Source organism: Elephantulus edwardii, unplaced genomic scaffold (assembly GCF_000299155.1).
Source record: "Elephantulus edwardii isolate Elephantulus edwardi_28Jun2011 unplaced genomic scaffold, EleEdw1.0 scaffold00089, whole genome shotgun sequence".
Classification (NCBI taxonomy): Eukaryota; Metazoa; Chordata; class Mammalia; order Macroscelidea; family Macroscelididae; genus Elephantulus; species Elephantulus edwardii.
Window position 1 is genome coordinate 8,526,556 of NW_006399839.1, and position 18,953 is coordinate 8,545,508.

General features: G+C 46.8%; 1 protein-coding gene across 1 annotated transcript in view; it reads left to right on the forward strand.

Moving 5' to 3' along the window:
- ADRBK2 (adrenergic, beta, receptor kinase 2) overlaps nt 1-18,953 on the forward strand; it is a 185,450-nt gene that overhangs the window by 153,392 nt on the left and 13,105 nt on the right. The window contains exons 14-17 of the mRNA XM_006890466.1: nt 6,437-6,503; nt 7,301-7,401; nt 13,163-13,229; nt 14,557-14,652. Of these exons, the coding sequence (XP_006890528.1) occupies nt 6,437-6,503; nt 7,301-7,401; nt 13,163-13,229; nt 14,557-14,652 (331 nt within the window). The remainder of the gene's footprint in view (nt 1-6,436; nt 6,504-7,300; nt 7,402-13,162; nt 13,230-14,556; nt 14,653-18,953) is intronic.

Genomic DNA, 18,953 nt, shown 5'->3' on the forward strand with positions numbered 1-18,953 from the left:
AGGCAAGGATGCCCACTATCACCTCTTTTATTCAATATTGTTTTGGAAGTCTTAGCAATAGCAATAAGACAAGAGAAGGGAATAAAAGGTATCCGTTTATTTTTTTTTTAAATGCCATGATTATGCTTTTTTCCTCCCCTTTCCAAATAAGGTAGAAGGAGTCCTTTCCAATCAAAATATATTTTAAAGATTAGTATCTACTCCCCTGGTGCCAGTTTACCTTGATGAATCTCTCACCTACATTAAGTATTTATTATTTCTATTTAATGATGTCATGATGGATGTAATGGTTCATAAGTGGCCTGCTGGCCTGGTGGTGGAGCGCTTGGCTGCTACTCAGTAGCTCTGTGGCCAGACACAGTGGCGGTCAGCTCTCGTAAAGATTACAGCCTTCAGAAGCCCCAGGGGCAGTTGTGTTCTCTCCTGGAGGGTCACTCCGTGTCAGAATTCACCGGACGGTGACAGATGTGCTTTGTGGGTTTGAATACAGCCAGCACCCCAAAGCACACCCTGTCAGGCTTCACTTAACCACGTGATTGCTTGGAAAAGTAGCGGGTCCGTGAGAGAGAAGAAGACCCTCAATGAGATGGACACGGAGCTTGAACCTGGCAGAGGTTGTGAGGACGGCTCAGGACGAGGCAAGCTTTCCACCTGCCACACAGGTCACTGTGAGTTCGAGCCAGCTGGGTGACACTTAACAAGAACCACATGATCCACCGTAAGCACATCCGTCTGCCTCCACCTTCCAAATCCACCTGGTTTACACCTTTTCCCTCCCCACAAGAACGCTTCTAAGAGACGGACATTCTTCTGTCCTTCACTGGCCGACGAGGAAGGCAAATAGGCACTCGAGTGCCCTCTCTTGGGCAGTGGGAAAATGAAACTATTTCAGCCCGCTCTCAGACACGGAACTGTCTCTTCAAGAGATGCCCAGGGCATCAGTAACACAAATCCGTTCCCGTGAGCTCCGACGGGTCCCCCACGCTCCCGTTCCTCCTCCTCCTCCTCTCAACACCAATCTGGCTGCTTGGCTAGGCCCAAAATAAAGAAATCATAATAATCAGGAGGTGATCCCGTGATTGATACTCCCCCCCCCCCGCAAAGAGTGAAGGAAATGGGAAAGGTGGGCGTGGATCAATGGTGACCAGTTGTCCAAAACACAATGTGTGAGAATGATTGTATGAGACACGGTGTGAATGAAGGAAAGTGAAACACAGCATATGCAAATTTTGCATGCAGTTTTTTTTTTTTAAAAAAGAGATGGCATTGCATCATTAATGCAGGGCCCTAGCATTACCGTAATAGCAGGAGTAATTAGCAGCATTTTGGCAATAGTGTGGACTTTTTATTCTTTTTTATTTTTTATTATTTTTTGTGCATGTACCGTCAAATCCGTTCTGACTGGTACAGGAGGAGATTGTCCCTCCTTCTCCAGCAGAGCATCATTTTTTTTTATTCGTTTTTTCTTTTTTTTAAAATTTTTTTATTTTTGTGTGAGTGTACCTTCAAATCAGATCTGACTGGTACAGGAGGAGATTGTCCCTCCTTTTCCCGGCAGAGCATCTGGTGGATTCGAACCGTGTGCCTCTGGGATTGTAGTTGCAGCTCCTTGCCACTAGGCCACCAGAACTCCCCAATTCTTTTTTTCAACCTCATGAATTTAAATGTTCAGCTTTCTAATCCTCTGTAAGGAGTTAACAGGAAAAGGTTTCACAAAATATCTTACCTCAGATTTTGTCTTAGATGCTTTGTAAATGTAGCATTAGTCCTTCTCTAGGCAAACGTCCCTGTTGGACATTTAATAATAAGTGTCTCTTCATTAACTTCAAGTCAATTAGGCCATGACATTTTCTTGTTGTTTTTGTTTGTGTGTTTTTTGAGCCGTGACATTTTAATTTGTTTGTTTAATGTTGTTGTTGTTGAATACCATCAAGTTGGAACCGACCTATAGCTGACCCGCCAGCGGGTTTTCAGAAGCAGTAAATCACACAGGAGGAGACTGCCCATCTTTCTCCCTCAGAGCAGCTGGTGGATTCGAACTGCCTGCTTTTGTGTTGGCAGCACAACTCTTTACCCACGAAGACACTAGGGCTGCCTTCATGTTTAATAGTGTCATTCAAGAAGGTTTCCGTTAAAACCCAGCTCTCCCAAAATGTTTTAAACACCTGGGAAAGAGGATTCATTCTTCTTGCGTAGTTTTGTCACAGCTCACATACTTGGGGCATGTGGCCAGGAGGGACTAGACCTTGGAGAAGGGCATGATGTTCAGAAGGGTGGAGGGACAGCTCAGGAGAGGAAGACCCTGGATGAGACGGATGGACACAGTGATGATGCCAATAGCGACAGGCATGTCAGAGACAGTGGGGCTGGCTCGAGATAGAGCAAGGTCCAGAGTCCTTGTTCGTAGGGTCACTCGACAGCACATAACAAAAACAACAGCATTACATGAAGCTTCGTCTGACATACTTTGGGCATGTTGCAAGGAGGGACTGGTCCTTGGAGAGGGACATCATGGAGAGGGATGGCACAGGAGAGGAAGACCCTCGATGGGATGGATCGATTCTGTGAGTGGAGTGGTGGCAGTGAGTGTGTTTGAGACGGCGAGGTTGGCACAGGATAGAACAGTGTTTAGGGCCCTTTGTACATAGGGTCGCTAGGAGTCGCAAGTGACTTGATGGCACATAACAACAACAACAACAACATGTTTACAAATCTCAAAAGTAATTACTGTGTACTGTGTGCTGGTATAAGCCTTGGCTTCTCACGTGTCCAAAGGACTCTGGTGGTCTCACCCATAGAGAGTGGTGTTCCTCACTCCAACATGGCCCGTCTCCAGAACTTTGAGTCTACTTGCAACTGCAGGGACTAAGATGAACCATGTCCATCCGTGCAACTCACAGGCTCAGAAAACCCCCTGGAGAGTCAGCTCTGAGTTGGTTCCACCCCACGGGCAGTGAGTGACGTTGACTCACGTCTGAGTTATTTTGATTGTTCTGTCTACCTGTCTGTGAAGCAGATGGTCCCATTTGACAGATGGCAAAGTTGATGAATTGGAAGACTGGAGCCCAGCAGTTGCCACACAGCCTGCGGTCGTTCATGGTCTCCCCGGTGTGTTGGAATAGAACCGTCCATCCAGAGAGCTTCCTGTGCTGAGTCCTTGGAGGGGGACCAGCAGACATTTCTTCCGTGGTGCCTCTCGGGGTGTACTCGAACCTCCACCCCCTGGGTTAGCAGTCTTAATGGCCTGCATGGCCCAGGGACTTTGAGGAAAGTGGTGCTGAAGGTTTCCGTGACTGGCTGACTGTTAAACAGCCAATAAGAAGCCACGTCGCAGCTGGAAGCTTTAAAACGAGGATGTTTCATAAGTAAACATGAGCCAACAGTGTTCTGAGCTCTTGAGAGGGCTGCTGGCTTATGCACCCTTTGCCTTTGTTTACCATCAAAGGAACGTGTTATTGAAAAGGCTTGACTCCTGTTGTTTTTTTTAAGAACATAATTCACTTTATTTGTTATAGAAAATCCACTATGTGGTGGCCACAGCTGGAGCCTGAGTCCTCTGCACGGAGACTCTGGTGTGAGTCTTTACAAGATGATCTGTGAATTCCTGGTAGGGAGACTTGTGAACACCGTCTCTTTCCAGAGATCTGGGTCAGATAGCTGTAGGTCATGGCGATGGCATCAAAGGTGGCCTTAAGCAAAGTTGCCCAGGGTAGCTGTGCAGCCCCCAGCTGAGGTGTAACAGTCATCAATTCCAGCCATCATCAACAGCTTCTTAGGCACAGGGGCCGAGACAATTCCAGTGCCTCGGGGTGCAGGAATCAGACGCACCAACACACAGCCACAGCGCCCACTCACCTTGTAGGGAACGGTGTGAGGCTTGCCAATCTTGTTCCCCCAGTAGCCACGCTGCACAGGGACAATGGAGAGCTTGGCTAGAATGATGGCCCCACGGATAGCAGTAGCCGCCTCTTTGGAGCACTTGACGCCCAAGCCAACATGGCCGTTATAGTCTCCAATGGCAACAAAGGCCTTGAACCTGGTCCGCTGGCCAGCACGTGTCTGCTTCTGCACTGGCATGATTTTCAACACTTCATCCTTGAGGGACATGCCCAGGAAGAAGTCGATGATCTCAGACTCCTTGATGGGCAGGGAGAAGAGATAAATCTCCTCCAATGATTTGATCTTCATATCTTTCACCAGGCGGCCCAGTTGGGTGATGGGGAGCCACTCCTTGTCCTCGGCTTTGCCTCCTCGAGCTCCGCGGCCCCTCCCACGGCCCCGACCCCGCAGACCGCTACCAAAGCCTCCATGGAAACCGCCGCGGGCTCCCATCCCAGGGCCTCCAGGGCCTCCAGGCCCTCCCGCTGCACCGGCATCATCCGCCATTTGGTGTTTTCTCAGAAAAGTGACTCCTGTTTTTAGAAGCACTGATTTCCATCAGGCTAAAGAGAGAGCTTGGGGAGGTCTTGGTTTAGTCTTTGGTTTGTTTGAGGGACTTAGAAGTATTTTTCCTGAAGGTAGAAAATCCTCAAGAATCTCTGGTGGCTTAGTGGGTAAGGAGTTGTGCTGCCAGTCCAGAAGTGGGCGGTGTGAATCCAGCAGCTGGATTCTCCAGAGGAGAAAGATGGCCAGTCTCCTCCTGTGCAGTTTACTGCCTCTGAGAACCCACTGGACGGTCAGCAGGGAGTCAGTTCTGGCTTCAGCAATACATAACAGCAACAGACAAAATGATGTGAAAGTCCTTGTTAGTGAAACACTTAGAAGACAATCCTTAGGGTGCTCTGGTGTCCTGGTTGCGAGACGCTGCACTGCAATCCCAGAGGTGAGCAGTTTGAATCCAACCAGATACTCTGCTGGAGAAGGAGGGGCAATCTCCTCCTGTACCAGTCAGATCTCGTTTGACGGTACACACACAAACAAAATAATTTTTAAAAAATTTAAAAAGAAGATAATCCTTTTTGAACAAAAAGTGTCTTTTCTCTTATGTTCTTGGTGAAGCCACAAATTCCCAGTTAGGTTTCCATTCAATGATTTCTACCCGGATTGTTCTGTAACGTTATTCACCATGTTTGAGCACTCTCATTATTTCCGTTCTGGTTATTCTGTTTTCCTTACTCTAGTTTCCCTGGCCCCTCACAGTCTCATCTATCTTTTAAAGTCACTGTTGACTGTTTGGTCTCGTGGAGGTGGTTTCGTAGAGGTGCAGATGGCTTACAAGTGGTAATTGTTACTTTGTGAGCCATCTCTTAACTTGCTTTCAAAGTGACCCAACATCAGAGATTTACTTGTGTTCACAGTTTGAAGGGTGTCTCAGGACAGTAATTTTGGAGAATCAGCTAAGGGTTCATTCTAACTCTACCATACACAGCAACAACTGTTTTCAACCAGATCAGTAAATGTACTTGTTTGGGGGTTTGTTTTGTTTGTAGGAATTTGCAGCTCTGTTCCGTGTTTTTCTCGCATTCTAACAGAGTATTGTAGCCCTGATCCGAATGGTGCCTGGGCACCATCTATTGCTTCTGGTCTCAAGGCAGATGGAGCCATGGATCATATAGAAGAATCATGTTCTATGTAGAATGTAACATTTTATGGAAATGACTTTAATTTTCATATCTATGGTAACTAATAGATCTTTTTTCCTAGAGATAATTAATTTGGAAAAGTTCATTTCAGGGCCACAATTTCATTTTAGTACTGGGGCAGGCAGTTCAAATTAAGATATCAGACTCTTTCAGGACCCGTCATGTTTGATCGCCACCTGCTCTCTGGACACAATTAGTGTTTATGGCTTCTGTATTCTGTTGTCTCAAACAGACAATGATAGAACATATGGTGGTGTTGTTATGTGCTGTCAAGTCATCCACAACTCATAGTGACCTTGTTATAACAGCTGTGAAGCTTGCCCTGCCCTGAGCCTGTCTCACCGACATACTAACCCCTGTTACCCCAGTTACTGTGTCAGTCCATCTCATCCGGGGTCTTCCTCTTCTGCGCTGACTCTGCTCCCTTCCAAGCATGATGTCTGTCCTCCAAGAACTGGTCCCTCCTGGCCACATGCCCAAAGTGTGTGAGACAGAGCTTCAAAATACTAGTCGTGTCTCACTCTCTCCAGGACAGACCTGTTTGTTCTCTTGGCAGTTCATGGTATGTTCAAGACTCTTCTCCAGCAGCACAGCTCAAAGGCATCAATTCTGTCATCCTTAGTAGTTGCCCAGCTCTCTGATGCAAAGCGAGTCATTGTGAAGACCATAGACTGGATCAGGTGCACCTTAGTCTCTAGACTGACGTCATTGCCGAGATCTCTAAGAGCAGACTTCTCTGATGCAGTTCACCTTTTGAGTCTCTGACTGCTGGTGCCATGAGTTTTGCTTGTGGAAACTTACCCACGTATCAGCATGTGTTAAGTGATATGTTTTAATGTGCTCTGTCCCCACAGCCACAGCCCTTTCCGGCAGCATAAAACCAAAGATAAACATGAAATAGACCGAATGACCCTCACCGTGGTAAGGGAATTTAAGATTCTATTCTTATTATAATGATCGAATCATTTCCTTGTTTGATCTTGTTATGACCGTTTTGAAATAAGTACATGGAGACGTGGCTCCTTAGAAGAATTCCTCGGAGGGAAATGAATGGTAATGGTTTGAACAGCCAGGCCTCATTCCCACACAGTGTGAGAGAGCTGGAGAAAAGGAAGTGAAGAAAATTAGAGAAAAGGAGACATTTCAGAGATCTAGAAGACTAGAATACGAGCCTCCACCTGCCGATTGACTCAGAAAGTGATTTGGGCCATGATTACCTTTATTTAAAATAAGCATTCTTTTTTTTTTTTTATGTACTGTCAAATCAGATCTGACTGGCACAGAAGGATATTGTCCCTCCTTCTCCAGCAGAGCATCTGGTGGATTCGAACCGCATACCTCTGGGATTACAGTGCAACTTCTTACTAAGCATTCATTTTTGATGCACCGTTCTTTGGGCATGCTGTCAGGTGCAGGCAGTCCTTGGGAGAAGAAGAAAAAAAAAACCAACACAAAACCAGGCGGGGGAAAGTGGAGGGTCAGAGAAAGAGAGGAAGAGCCTCGCTGAGATGGACTGACACAGTGAATGCAGCCAAGGGCATGGCAGAGACAGTGAGGCCGGCACGGGAAAGGGCAAGATTCATTGTCCGCTAAGAGTCGTAGTCGACCCCACGGCACCTAACTACTTCAGTCCTGAATACTGTAATTACCTAAGGAGCGGCCCTTAAATGCGCTTGGGTGTGAAGGCGTGTGTCGTTGAGATTCTCCTCTTTCCCCAGAATGTGGAACTTCCGGATACGTTCTCCCCTGAATTAACGTCCCTTTTGGAAGGCTTGCTCCAGAGAGATGTCAGCAGAAGACTCGGCTGCCACGGAGGCGGGTAAGTGCTTGCTTCTGCCTCTCGCCTCCCCTGTACCCTGAAAGTGGAGCAGTTCCTTCCTCCCACCGCAATACCTCGGGTGGCCTAATGGGTAGGAAGCTGTACTGCCAGCCCAGAGGCACATGGTTTGAATCTACCAGCTACTCTGTGGGAGAAAGATGGGCAGTTTCCTTCCATGCAATTTGTTATTGTTATTGTTGTTGTTGTTGTTGGTAGTCAAGTACAACTCATAGCAACCCTATGTACAAAAGATTTGAACCAAAAAGATCTGGCCTGGCCTGCGCCATCCTCACACTTCCTGACACTCAAGAGCCCATTGCAGCAGTCACCGTGTCAATCCACCTGGTTGAGGGTCTTCCTCTCCTCTGACCGTCTGCCCTTCCAACCATCGTGTCTCTCTCCAAGGTATAGCACCTCCTAGTAACATATGCAAAGTGTGTGAGGTGAAGCCTCATCATTCTTGCTTCCAAAGAGCACTCCAGTTACACCCTCTCCAAGACATATTCATTCTCTTGACCATCCATGGATGTTCAGAGCTCTTGTCCAAGATCACAGCTCAAAGACATCAATTCTTTTTCTGTCATCCATATTCCTTGTCCAGGTCTCAAATGCATAGCTAGTAATTGGAAGGACTATGGCCTGAATCAGATGCACCTTAGTCTTCAAACTGACATCACTACTCAATAATTTGGAAAGGTCCCCATTGCAGATTTTCCCAGTGCAGTGTGTCTCCTTGTTTCCTGACTGCTGGTACTAAGGCTAATTGTGAAGCCAAGTAAGATGAAGCTATTGACAATTTCAGTCTCCTCTCCATACATCCTGACACTGCCTGTTGCCATTTACCATCTCTGAAAACATGCCGGAGGGCCAGTAAGGACACGCAGGAGGAACACAGCACAAATTCTTGCTTAGTTCTTAGGAATCACAGTTTTTATTTGAATGAAAACAAAGCACTCCACATCACATAGGAATATGTATTTACGTTGCCCTGACCACCTGTGTGATTAACGGCCTCTGAAAACTCGCCAGAGGGTCAGCTATGGGTCAGTTCCGACTCAACGGTACACAACACCTGGGGGCCTGATGATAAGGAGTCACCTTCCTAACCCAAAGGAACATGGTTCGAATCCACCCGCTCTGAAAGGGAAAGATGGGCAAGCTCCTCCCATGTGATTTTACTGCCTCTGAAAACCCAGCTGTGAGTGTCTTCCATCTCAGTGGTGCATAACAACAACTCTGCGTTTTGTAATTGTTGTTATGTGCCCTGCTCTGTGCTGTGCCAATCGCACTGTCTCCGACACTCCCATCCCAATTATCCCAGTCACTGAATCAGTCCATCTCATAGAGGGCCTTCCTCTCCTGCACTGTCCCTCCACCCTCCCAAGCATGATGTCCCTCTCCAAGGACCTGTCTCTCCTTGCAACATGTCCAAAGTATGTCAGACGAAGCCTTCAGAATCCTTGCCTCCAAGGAGCAGCCTGGTTTCACCCTCTCAAAGATGAACCTGTTTGTTCTCCTAGCCATCCATAGTATATTCAGTATTCTTCTCCAGCACCACAGCTCAAAGGCATCAGTGCTCCTTCTATCCTCCCTAGTCGTTAACAAGTTGAAAAAGTTTGAAAAGTTCCTAGCTTTTCAAAATCTGCATTGCAAATGAAGGAGCTGAATTCTAGTATTTCCTAGTCCCTTCGGTTACATTTTAGACACGATTACATCTGTGATATTCTTGACAACTAAATGTCCTGGTTGAGAATCCCTGGTGGCACAGTGGTTAAGCGCTCACCACTTACTGGAAGGTCTTGCTTTCCGACCCATCCAGAGAGCCGCTGGAGAGAAGACCTGGTGGTCTGCACTCTGGGGAGCCCTGTGGGGTGATTCTGCTCTGTCACGCAGGGCTGAGTTGAGTCTCAGTCAAGTCAACGGTCCCCCACAACAACAACAAAGGCCAAGCCCCAGTAACAGCTCAGAAAACTTAGGCGGGCTTGTAACAGGCTTCCCCCTCCTTCCTCCTACCCCAGGCTTCCTCTTCTTCCTGCCCCAGGCTTACTTCTTATTAGAAAGTGCTTTTCACGCTCCATTATAGAGACGTGGAGACCCTGGGTGCTGCAGATGGCTAAGTCCTGCGATGCTGACCCAAAGGTTGACAGGTCAAGTTCACACATAGGCACTTCTGAAGAAAAGCCCGGCAGTCACTTCTGAAAGGGCAGCCACTGAAAACTCGCTGGCACCCAGTTCTGCGCTGACCCACACGAGGTTGCCATGTGTCCACATTGGCCTAATGGCAGACGGTGTGACCGTTCATGTGTGTGAAGGTGAGGGAGGTACCTGTGTGCGCAGATGGGCACAGGTGTGTGTGCACTTACGTGCGTCTTTCAGAGCCGGGTGTAATCGTGAGTGTGATACAGCAGACTCACTGCTGACGCGTCAGTGGCGACTCACAGTGACCCTCCGACGGGTTTTCTGAGGCCGTGAATCACGGTGGGGAGACCGCCTGGCCGGCTCTCTCTCCATCGTGGCCAGTGGTGGATTCACACGATTACATGTGGATTCACACCGTTACATATTTATTATTGCTATTGATGTTGTTGTTGTTGTGTGCCACAGAGATGGAACTGATTCCTGGCTCCCCCTCCAGCAGGTTCTCCAGACGTAGCAAAATGGGAGGAGACTGCCCATCTTTCTCCCACAGGGCAGCTGGTGGATTTGAACCACATGCCTTTGATAAAGGCTTTCACCTCTTTCACCTCCTTATCACAAGGCCACCGACGACTCCCTGTGTTTATTAGCTACTAAGTTACGTGTTTATCATAAACTGTAGAAATCTGAACTCACTGCCGTCAGTCAGTTCTGCCTCCTGGCCGCCCTCCGTCAGGACTCAGAGGCTCCGAGAACAGGCTACCTCGTCCTTCTCCCGTGGAGCCCACCCCACTGGAGACTGACCGTCTTACTCTTTCAGAGCAGCTGGTGGATTCGAACCACGTTCCTTCAGGTTAGGATTGTGACTCCTTATCATCAAGCCCACACGGCCCATTTTTTTTATCAGCAGCCCCAAACTTAACCTATTACATCGCCAGGGCCCCTGTGTATAGACACCTAAATGATTTGCTTTTATGGACATTTCTTTATCAATTTGAGAAATAAACAGTTTCTGATATGTTGTTGTTGTTGTTATGTGCCGTCGAGTCGCTTGTGACTCATAGCGACCCTATGTACAACAGCCCTAAACTCTGCCTATCCTGTGCCAGTCGCACTGTCTCTGACACACCCATTCTGATTATCCCAGTCACTGAATCAATCCACCTCATAGAGGGCCTTCCCCTCCTGCGCTGTCCCTCCACCCTCCCAAGCATGATAATAAGTGGAAATCTTGTTAGGTGCCGTCGAGTATGACTTATAGCGAGCCTATGAACGACAGAATCCTGTCCTGCCCCATGCCATCCTCTCAATCTCTGACACACTCAAGCCGCAGTCACAGTGTTAACGCACCTGGTTGAGAGTCTTCCTCTCTCCTGCCACCCGTCCACCTTCCTGAGCAGGAGGTCTCTCTCCAAGGAATAGCTTCTCCCAGCAACATGCCCAGGGTATCTGAGATGTATTCATCATCTTTGCGTCCAAAGAGCACTCGGGCTGCACCTTCTCCAAAACACATCCGTCCTCCGCCAGCATCACGGTTCAAAGGCATCAGCTCTTCTTCTCTCATCCGTAGTCATTGTCCACAGCAAGGGACTGAAAAGACCATTCCCTGAATCAGGCGCACCCTGTGTAATTCTATAAAAAAACAAAGAAGCACCAAGTGCGTTGCTGTTGAGCTCATTACGATGTATGGTTACCCCATAGGACAGAGCAGAGTGGCCCCAGAGGGTTTTCAAGCCTAGAATGTGTACAGAATCAGGCTCATATTTCTTCACTGAAGCCTCTGGTCGGTTCGAACCACTAACCTTCTGGTTTACAGCTGAGTGTTTGAGCATTGTATCACCAGGGTTCACTACTCTTCTCAAAAGAATAAGAACCCCAGCTCCTCTCCTCTTCTGCCTTCTTCTTAGACTTCCCCGTTGGGCCTTGTCCCACCAGCACCACCTCTCCCTGCCTTCCCCTTTATAAACGGAGGCGTTGTGTAGCCTCGACTGTGCTTTCAGCTTTTCCTTCTCCCCAGCCGAGTCTGCAGTCTTGCACGTTGTCCTGGGACAGCTTGTGCTCTCCGCTCAGCATCCCCCCGTCATTCTCTGTGCTTTATGCAAATGCTGCTTTCAGAAGTCGCCAGTGGGGACGCGTGTGTATGTGTGTGGCACCTGGAATGCTCACGTTCGTCAGACACTCTGCATAGAAGACCCTTTTGTTTGTTGTATCATTCTATACACACCTTCAGAGAATCTGTCACAACCTTGAGCTTTGGGGATTCTTTTGCCCTGAGCTGTCATCGGGACTGGCTCTACCCTGCTCCCATGAGAATTTAGCTGTCTTTTCCTGAAAATCAGCATCATACCATCCGCTACTCTCCCTTTCTCCTCTCCTGGCTCCAGTCAGCCTTTCTTCTTCTTCTTCTTCTTTTTTAATTATTATTAAATTTTATTCGATTTAATGAACATTTACAGAGATTTTGGGTTCTCATTCATTCATTGTTGCACTGTTTTCTCTACCCTCCTCTCCAGTTCGTTCTTCTTTCCCCCCCCACCCCGAATGTCTGTTTTAATTGTCCAATTGCCACAGTGCTTGTCAAAGCCAGTTCTGATTAATCTCCTTTGTCAGTGTGTCCTTTGCCATTCCCTATCACTCCTCCCTGAGAGAGACTTCACCCTGATTCATAAGGAAAAGGGGATGGCGTATTCTCTTAGCTACTTCCTGCTGAAAAGGGACACTGTGGGTTTCAGGGTGAAGATCTTCTCTCACTACTCTAAAGGGCCCCTTTGACAGTAGGAAGCACATAGACTATTATGGAGATTGATTTTGGAATTTAGATGCACTGTTATCAATTGTGCTTAGCCGTACATGTTTATATCCTTGAAGATGTATCATGGAAGTGTTGCAGCCTAGAAGACACAAATTTAACAAGTTAAAAGTACATGAGTCAAAAATTAAAAAGCAATAATATTCCAAGTAGAGGCTCTAATAGTTGCACAAATCACGTTACAGAGGGAAGATGGTTCTTACAATAAAATCCAGTCAGCCTTTTCCTCTCTCCCAGACGTTCGACTCTCTTAGTCTTCTCTTTTTTGCTGGAAAATGTTCTCATGCAACTCCCTTAGAGAGAGGATGTGGTAGGTAAACTCTCTGGGTTCCTACATCTCAAAAAAGATCTGCTGGTGTAGTGGTCCTGGTGCTCAGCTGCTCACTAAAAGATCCATTGTTCGAATCCACCAGCTGGTCCCTGGGCAGAGCGCTTGCATTACAAATGCACAGCCCCAGAACCCCCTGGGGCAGCCCCACTCGGTCCTGTAAGATTGTTACAGGTCAGGACTGACTTCCTAATGGGATGGGATGCAGTTCTCCAGTGTCCTTGATGCAGGCGGGAGCTCTGGTGGCCAAGTGGTAAGGAGCTGCACGGCCAACCTGAAGGCACTCAGTTCGAATCCAGCAGCTTCTCCACGGGAGAAAGATGGGCTGTCTCCTCCCTCTGAAAGCTTGCTGGAGGGTCAGCTACGGGTCAGTTCTGAGGTGATGGTGCCGAACAACAGCACCGTAATGGAGGCAGCCTTTGCAAAGTATTTCTTCTGTTTTCAAACGCATTCCCGCCACTGGCAGGCCTGTTTCTCTCTGTCTACAGAGCACAGGAAGTAAAAGAGCACTGCTTTTTCCAAGGCGTTGACTGGCAGCATGTCTACTTACAAAAGGTACTCATCCGGGGCGCCCTCGGCCGCCGTGTCCCCTCCACCTGGAGTCTGCGCTGCCCACTTCTTGGTGCTCTGTCCCCAAGAGCCCCCGCTGCCCGGGAGCCCCCGTGTGCGTGCGTCTTCCAGGAGGCCCCTTTCTTTCCCTGATAAGAGATATTTTGGATAATATCTCCTCTATAAATCAGTGCATGGGGACACGGAGCTGCTATGCAGCTAATTAAAATATCTGTGCAGTAGAACCTCTTTCCATGTTTAACTAATTCTCTTAAATTCTGTTCTCTGTGGCTGTGTTTGCGGTAGATCTAACTGAAAAGGTTAATAGCCCTTTGTCATCCACTGATATTTTCTAGCCCAGACCACATTGAATGTGATCATTTGCATGATTTTTCCATTTGCATGATTCCCTTTCTTTGTTTGATGATTTTTTTTTTCCATATTCTGGTTGAGAGAGGAGAAGACCACAGGTCAATTTGATTGAAATATGGGTCTATCAGCTTTGGAATCATTTTTGCCTCAACCCAAGCTGTTAAGGAATGAGGATGTTTTGGTAGGAAAGAGAAAGCCTGCCTGTTAGGCCTGCCTCCCATCTGCAACTTTGCCTCAGTAGCTTCAGCTTTGGGGTGTCTGCTGGGCTGAGGGGTACTCCACTCAGCCCATTTTGAGCCTGTGGTTCTAGAATCATCTGAATAACCAGCTTCTTTTTTATTTTTTAACACCAGAGGATAATATGTATAAGAAAAAAAATCCATTATATTTCTAAATTTTACATGTTAACTCATATTGTCCTGATTGTGGCAAAAAGAATTTAATTTTCATAAACTGACAAAATACGTGCTTTCAAAATGTGGTGGTGACCCGGCGCAGAAGTTAGAACACAATTTGTTGTGAATAAGTGTCTAAAGGACTCACTATTGTACAAACACACAGAAAAATCAGGAAATTGAAAAAGGAATTTGGCCTGCCTCTCAAAGGTTGAGCCACAAGCATGTACAATCGTGGGGCCTCCTTCATATGAAAGTTATTTAAGATATTTGGATGCTTGTAAGTAAATCAGTATAAAATTTAAAAAAAAAGAAAAAGATGTTTGGATATTAGACTCTGTTTTCCCCTCACATTTTCCTGAAATGTGGGGTCTTCCTTTGAGGCCCGTTGGGCACAGACGCTACTCCTGGAGGTGGGTGATGTGAGGTGTGGGGAGCGTGGAGGAGGCGCTGTGCAGAACGGGGTGTGTTGATACGTGCTCTGTGTTCTTTTATAGCACGTTAGCTTGGGACGGGGCTCTAAGGGACAGCTGGGGTAACTGTCCCGTACTTTCTGGGTCTTCCAGTACCCGCCACCCCTGATCCCCCCACGAGGAGAAGTCAACGCCGCCGATGCCTTCGATATTGGCTCGTTCGATGAAGAGGACACGAAAGGCATTAAGGTACGCGGGAGGGCTTTCCCGGTTTGGAGGGACCCTTTTGGCAGGCAGTCAGTTCATCTTCATGGTGATTGTCTCAGTATTTCTTGATACGAGCTGTTTGCATTTGAATTGCAACTTGAATGCATATGCAGCAGGGAAAGGGGGACAAACCCACCCATAGCACCATGATAGTGAATATCTTACACCCAGGACAGAAGGCCGTCACCTCGGTTCTGTTCTTCTCTTCTCTTCCTTCCTTCCTTCCTTCCTTCCTTCCTTCCTTCCTTCCTTCCTTCCTTCCTTCCTTCCTTCCTTCCTTCCTTCCTTCCTTCCTTCCTTCCTCCCTCTCACCAGCAGCAAGAGGTTTGTTTCTTCATTGTTGATTCACAGACTTTATTCACACTTGTGGTACGAAGAGTGAGATTTATCAGGGGAAATAGGCTGGGGAGTGGGAGAGGCAGAGAACGTCTCTCGATACCAGTCCAGGTTTAGTCCAGTAGTCCCGAGCCAGGTCAGCAGCCAACACAATTCCTCAATTAGTCGGAAGGCCTGCTTTCAATTCTTCCCATTTTATAATTGGGTTGCTTGTCTTTTTCTTGTTGAAATACTGGACTTTTTAAATACATTTTATTTTTTTTCCTTGTTGTGTACTGTCGAATCAGATCCGACTGGCACAGGAGGAGAGTTCCCCTCCTTCTCCAGCGGAGCGTCTGGGCCTGGATCTGAACCACATGCCTTCAGGGTTGCAGCTCAGCTTTTTGCCACTAGGCCACCAGAGCTCCCCCTTAAATATGTTTTAGAAAGAAGCCAGTTGTCAGTTATGCCATGGCCAATTCCCTCCCCCCTCATTCTGTAGGTGCTCTATTTACCCTTTTGGAAAACTCTTTTGTAGCACATGTTGTTGTTGTTTTTGTTGTGTACCATTAAGTTTGAACCGACCCATAGCTGACTGTTCAGTGGGTTTTCAGAGGCAGTTAATCACATAGGATTTAATTTTTAGAAGGTTCCACACATCTAATTTATCCCCAACTGATTATGATTTTCTGGTTGTGGGGTTTTGGGTTTTGGTTTGTTTTGGGGGGCAGAGAGAGAGAGAGAGGGGTGTGTGTGTTGTGTGTGTGTGTGTGTGTGTGTGTGTGTGTGTGTGTGTGTAAAAAAATAGACCTTGGTTCTTCTCAGTGACCTCCCCCTCCTGAGATGAAAAGAGCAAACAGCGGGAATCCTTTTTGCGTCTGTCAGTCAGCGGGGCAATAATCACATTTTTCTTATCTAATTCTTGGCATCTCTCTCAGACTTGCTATTCGTGTCTTTATTGTTTTTTTTCCCCGAGGGCATAATTATGTGGGTGAGTCACGAGACAGAGACAAAATGATCCTCTTCAGGACTGAAGTCAGCCTGCCTGTGTCCCCGAATGCCAGACTCTCGGCTCCCCACTCGCTCAGCCCAGGGCTCCCCCTCCCACTCCAGGGGCTCCCACTCCCGCCTCTCAGCTGCCAGCGTCTTAGATGCGTCTCACAGAACCCATTGCTTTTGAGTCTCCTCCGGTACAGGATGTTAGAGAGTAGACTTGCCCCATCGGGTTTTCATGACGATAATCTTTACAGAACGTAAAGTTGCCAGGCCTTTCTCCCTTGGCACTTATGTTGTTGTTAGGTGTTACTGAGTTAAGCATGACTCAGGGCAACGCTGTGAACAACAGATCTGAACCCTGTCCTGTTCTGTGCCTTCCTCATCATCTCTGAGACGTAAACCCACTACTGCAGTCCACTGTGTCAGTCTGTCTGGTCGAGGGCCGTCCTCTCCTTCACTGACCCTCCACCTTTCCAAGCATGAGGTCCTTCTCCAAGGAAGAACCTCTCCCAGCAACGTGTCCAAAGTACGTGAGATGGAGTTTTATCATCTTTGCCTCTGAGGAGCAGTCTGTCTGCATCTTCTCCCAGCACCACAGTGCAAAGAACTGATGGATCTATTGCTTCCATCTGCCAGGCTTTAATTTCATTTTTGTTGTTAGGTGCCATCTAGTCAGTTCCAAATCATAGGGACCCTGTATGACAGGGGAAGACCACCCCATAGGGCTTTCTAGGCGGTAATGTTCATTGATCTTTATTTATCATGTGCTTTCCCAAGAACAAAATATCATTTAAAAGACAGAAACTGTTAAAATGGATGTCAGAAGATACTCTGAGAGTTAGAATGAAGAGAAGCTAAAACCAATGGAGACAATCATAAAGTAAAAGAGCTGAATAGATTTCAAACGGCAGCTCACGAACATAAAGGTATTATCATGAAACGTGCAAAGATTTGGAGATAGAAAACAAAAAGGGAGTAAGAATGCTCTATATTTCTCAAGCATGAAGAACTGAAGGGGAGGAAATCAAGCCTCAATTTGTAACCTCAAATAATGGTGACAATCTTATAAGCAAGATAGTGAATAATAATGAAATAAGTATTAAGGGATGATGGAAGGAATAATCAGGGTCACTGTATAAAAAGAGTTGGTCGATGTTCATACGTCTCAGGAGGTAGCCTGTGACTGAGAGTTAATGGCATTGAAGGAAGAAGTCCAAGCTCCACTGAAGGCATTGGTGAAAAACAGGGCTCGACCAGTTGGAATATCAAGAGAGTAGATCCAGTGATGGGCGTGCTTATTCGTCTGTGCAAGAAATGTGGGAGACGGCTACCTGACCGGAAGAGATGAACCTTTATGACCATTCCAAAGAAAAATGATCTGAAAAGCTGTAGAAATTATTATTATTATCATCATCATCATCACCCTCCAGTAAAATAATGCTGATTCAAAAGCAGGTCATTGACAGAAAACAGTAATGACAACATTTGGTCCATGTCCTCTTTCGAATGTAGCTTTAATTTCGGAATGTTTTCTGTCAGATGGATATTGACTGAAAGCAGATAATACCAGAAAAACAAACAAAACCAACAACAAATGTTTCCCTGCATTAACTTTATAGGGAATTCAAGTAGCCTACGGGCTTTTACATTGTCAACCCCAAAAGCAGGTGGTTCGAATCCACCAGCTGCTCCGCAGGAGACAGACAGGCAGTCTCCTCCTGTGTGATTTACAGCCTCTGAAAACCTGCTGGAGCATCAGGTATGGGTCGGTTCCGACTCAGCAGTGAGGTCTTTTGTATAACCTATGTAAATGTAGTTTGTGTGTACTGTTGAGTTGGAACTGACCCATTGCTGACCCTCCAGCATGTTTTTAAAGGCAGTAAATCACGCTCCTGCAGAGAAGCTGGTGGAGTTGAACCACTTGCTTTTGGAATTGCAGCACAGCTTCTTACTGGTAGGCCACCAGAGCTCCTTTATGCAAAGTCAAAGGTAATACAGAAATGTAGGTCATTTCAACTTCTCTATCACGCTACAGAGAATAGAAGTTTCAGAAAGCGTAATTATGCTCACAGGGAACCTGTACATATGCCTAGAAGCAGTTGTTTAAACACAACAGGGAGATTCTGCCTGGTTGTATCAGCCAAAAGTGTACTTTGTGGTTGTGTCATTTCACCATACCTGTTCATACCTGTTCAGTTATTTGTCAAGCTCATAATCTAAGACGTTGCACTGTATGAAGAAGAAGGTGGCATCAGGGTTGGAGGAAGGTTCCCCAGTAACTTGCAATGTGTAGATGAGACAGCTTTACTAGTTACCTGAAGCACTTACTTATAAAGCTCAAAGACCCCATTGAGCCTTCAGTACAGTGTCTCAACATAAAAATTTTTACAGTCCTCACAGGTGGGCCAAGAAACAGCATTATAATAAATGGAGAAAAGGTTGACATTGTCAGTGGTTTTGTTTTACTTGGGTTCATAGTCAGTCTCCATGGAATTAGCAGTCGAGACGTCCAAGAACATTTTACATGGGGCAAGTCAGCTGCAAATGGCCTCTTTCCAGTGCTAAAGATCAGAAGTGTCACTTTGAGGGCTAAGGTGCCCCTTGACATTTTCCATTGACTCGTATGCCTGGGAAAGCTGGACAGTGAATTAATAAGGAAGACCGAAGAATTTGTGCCTTTGAGTTACGGTATTGGTGATGAATGTTAAATACACCGTGAACTGCCAGAGAAACAGCCAAATCTGTCCCAGAGCAAGAACAGCCAGAGAGTATTCCTCAAAAGTCAGGGTGACCAGACTCTATCTCACCTTGTTGTTGTTATGTGTTGTCGAGTCGCTTGCGACTCATAGCGACCCTATGTACAGCAGCCCTAAACTTCGCTCTGTCCTGTGCCAATCACACTGTCTCCGACACTCCCATCCCAATTATCCCAGTCACTGAATCAGTCCACCTCATAGAGGGCCTTCCTCTCC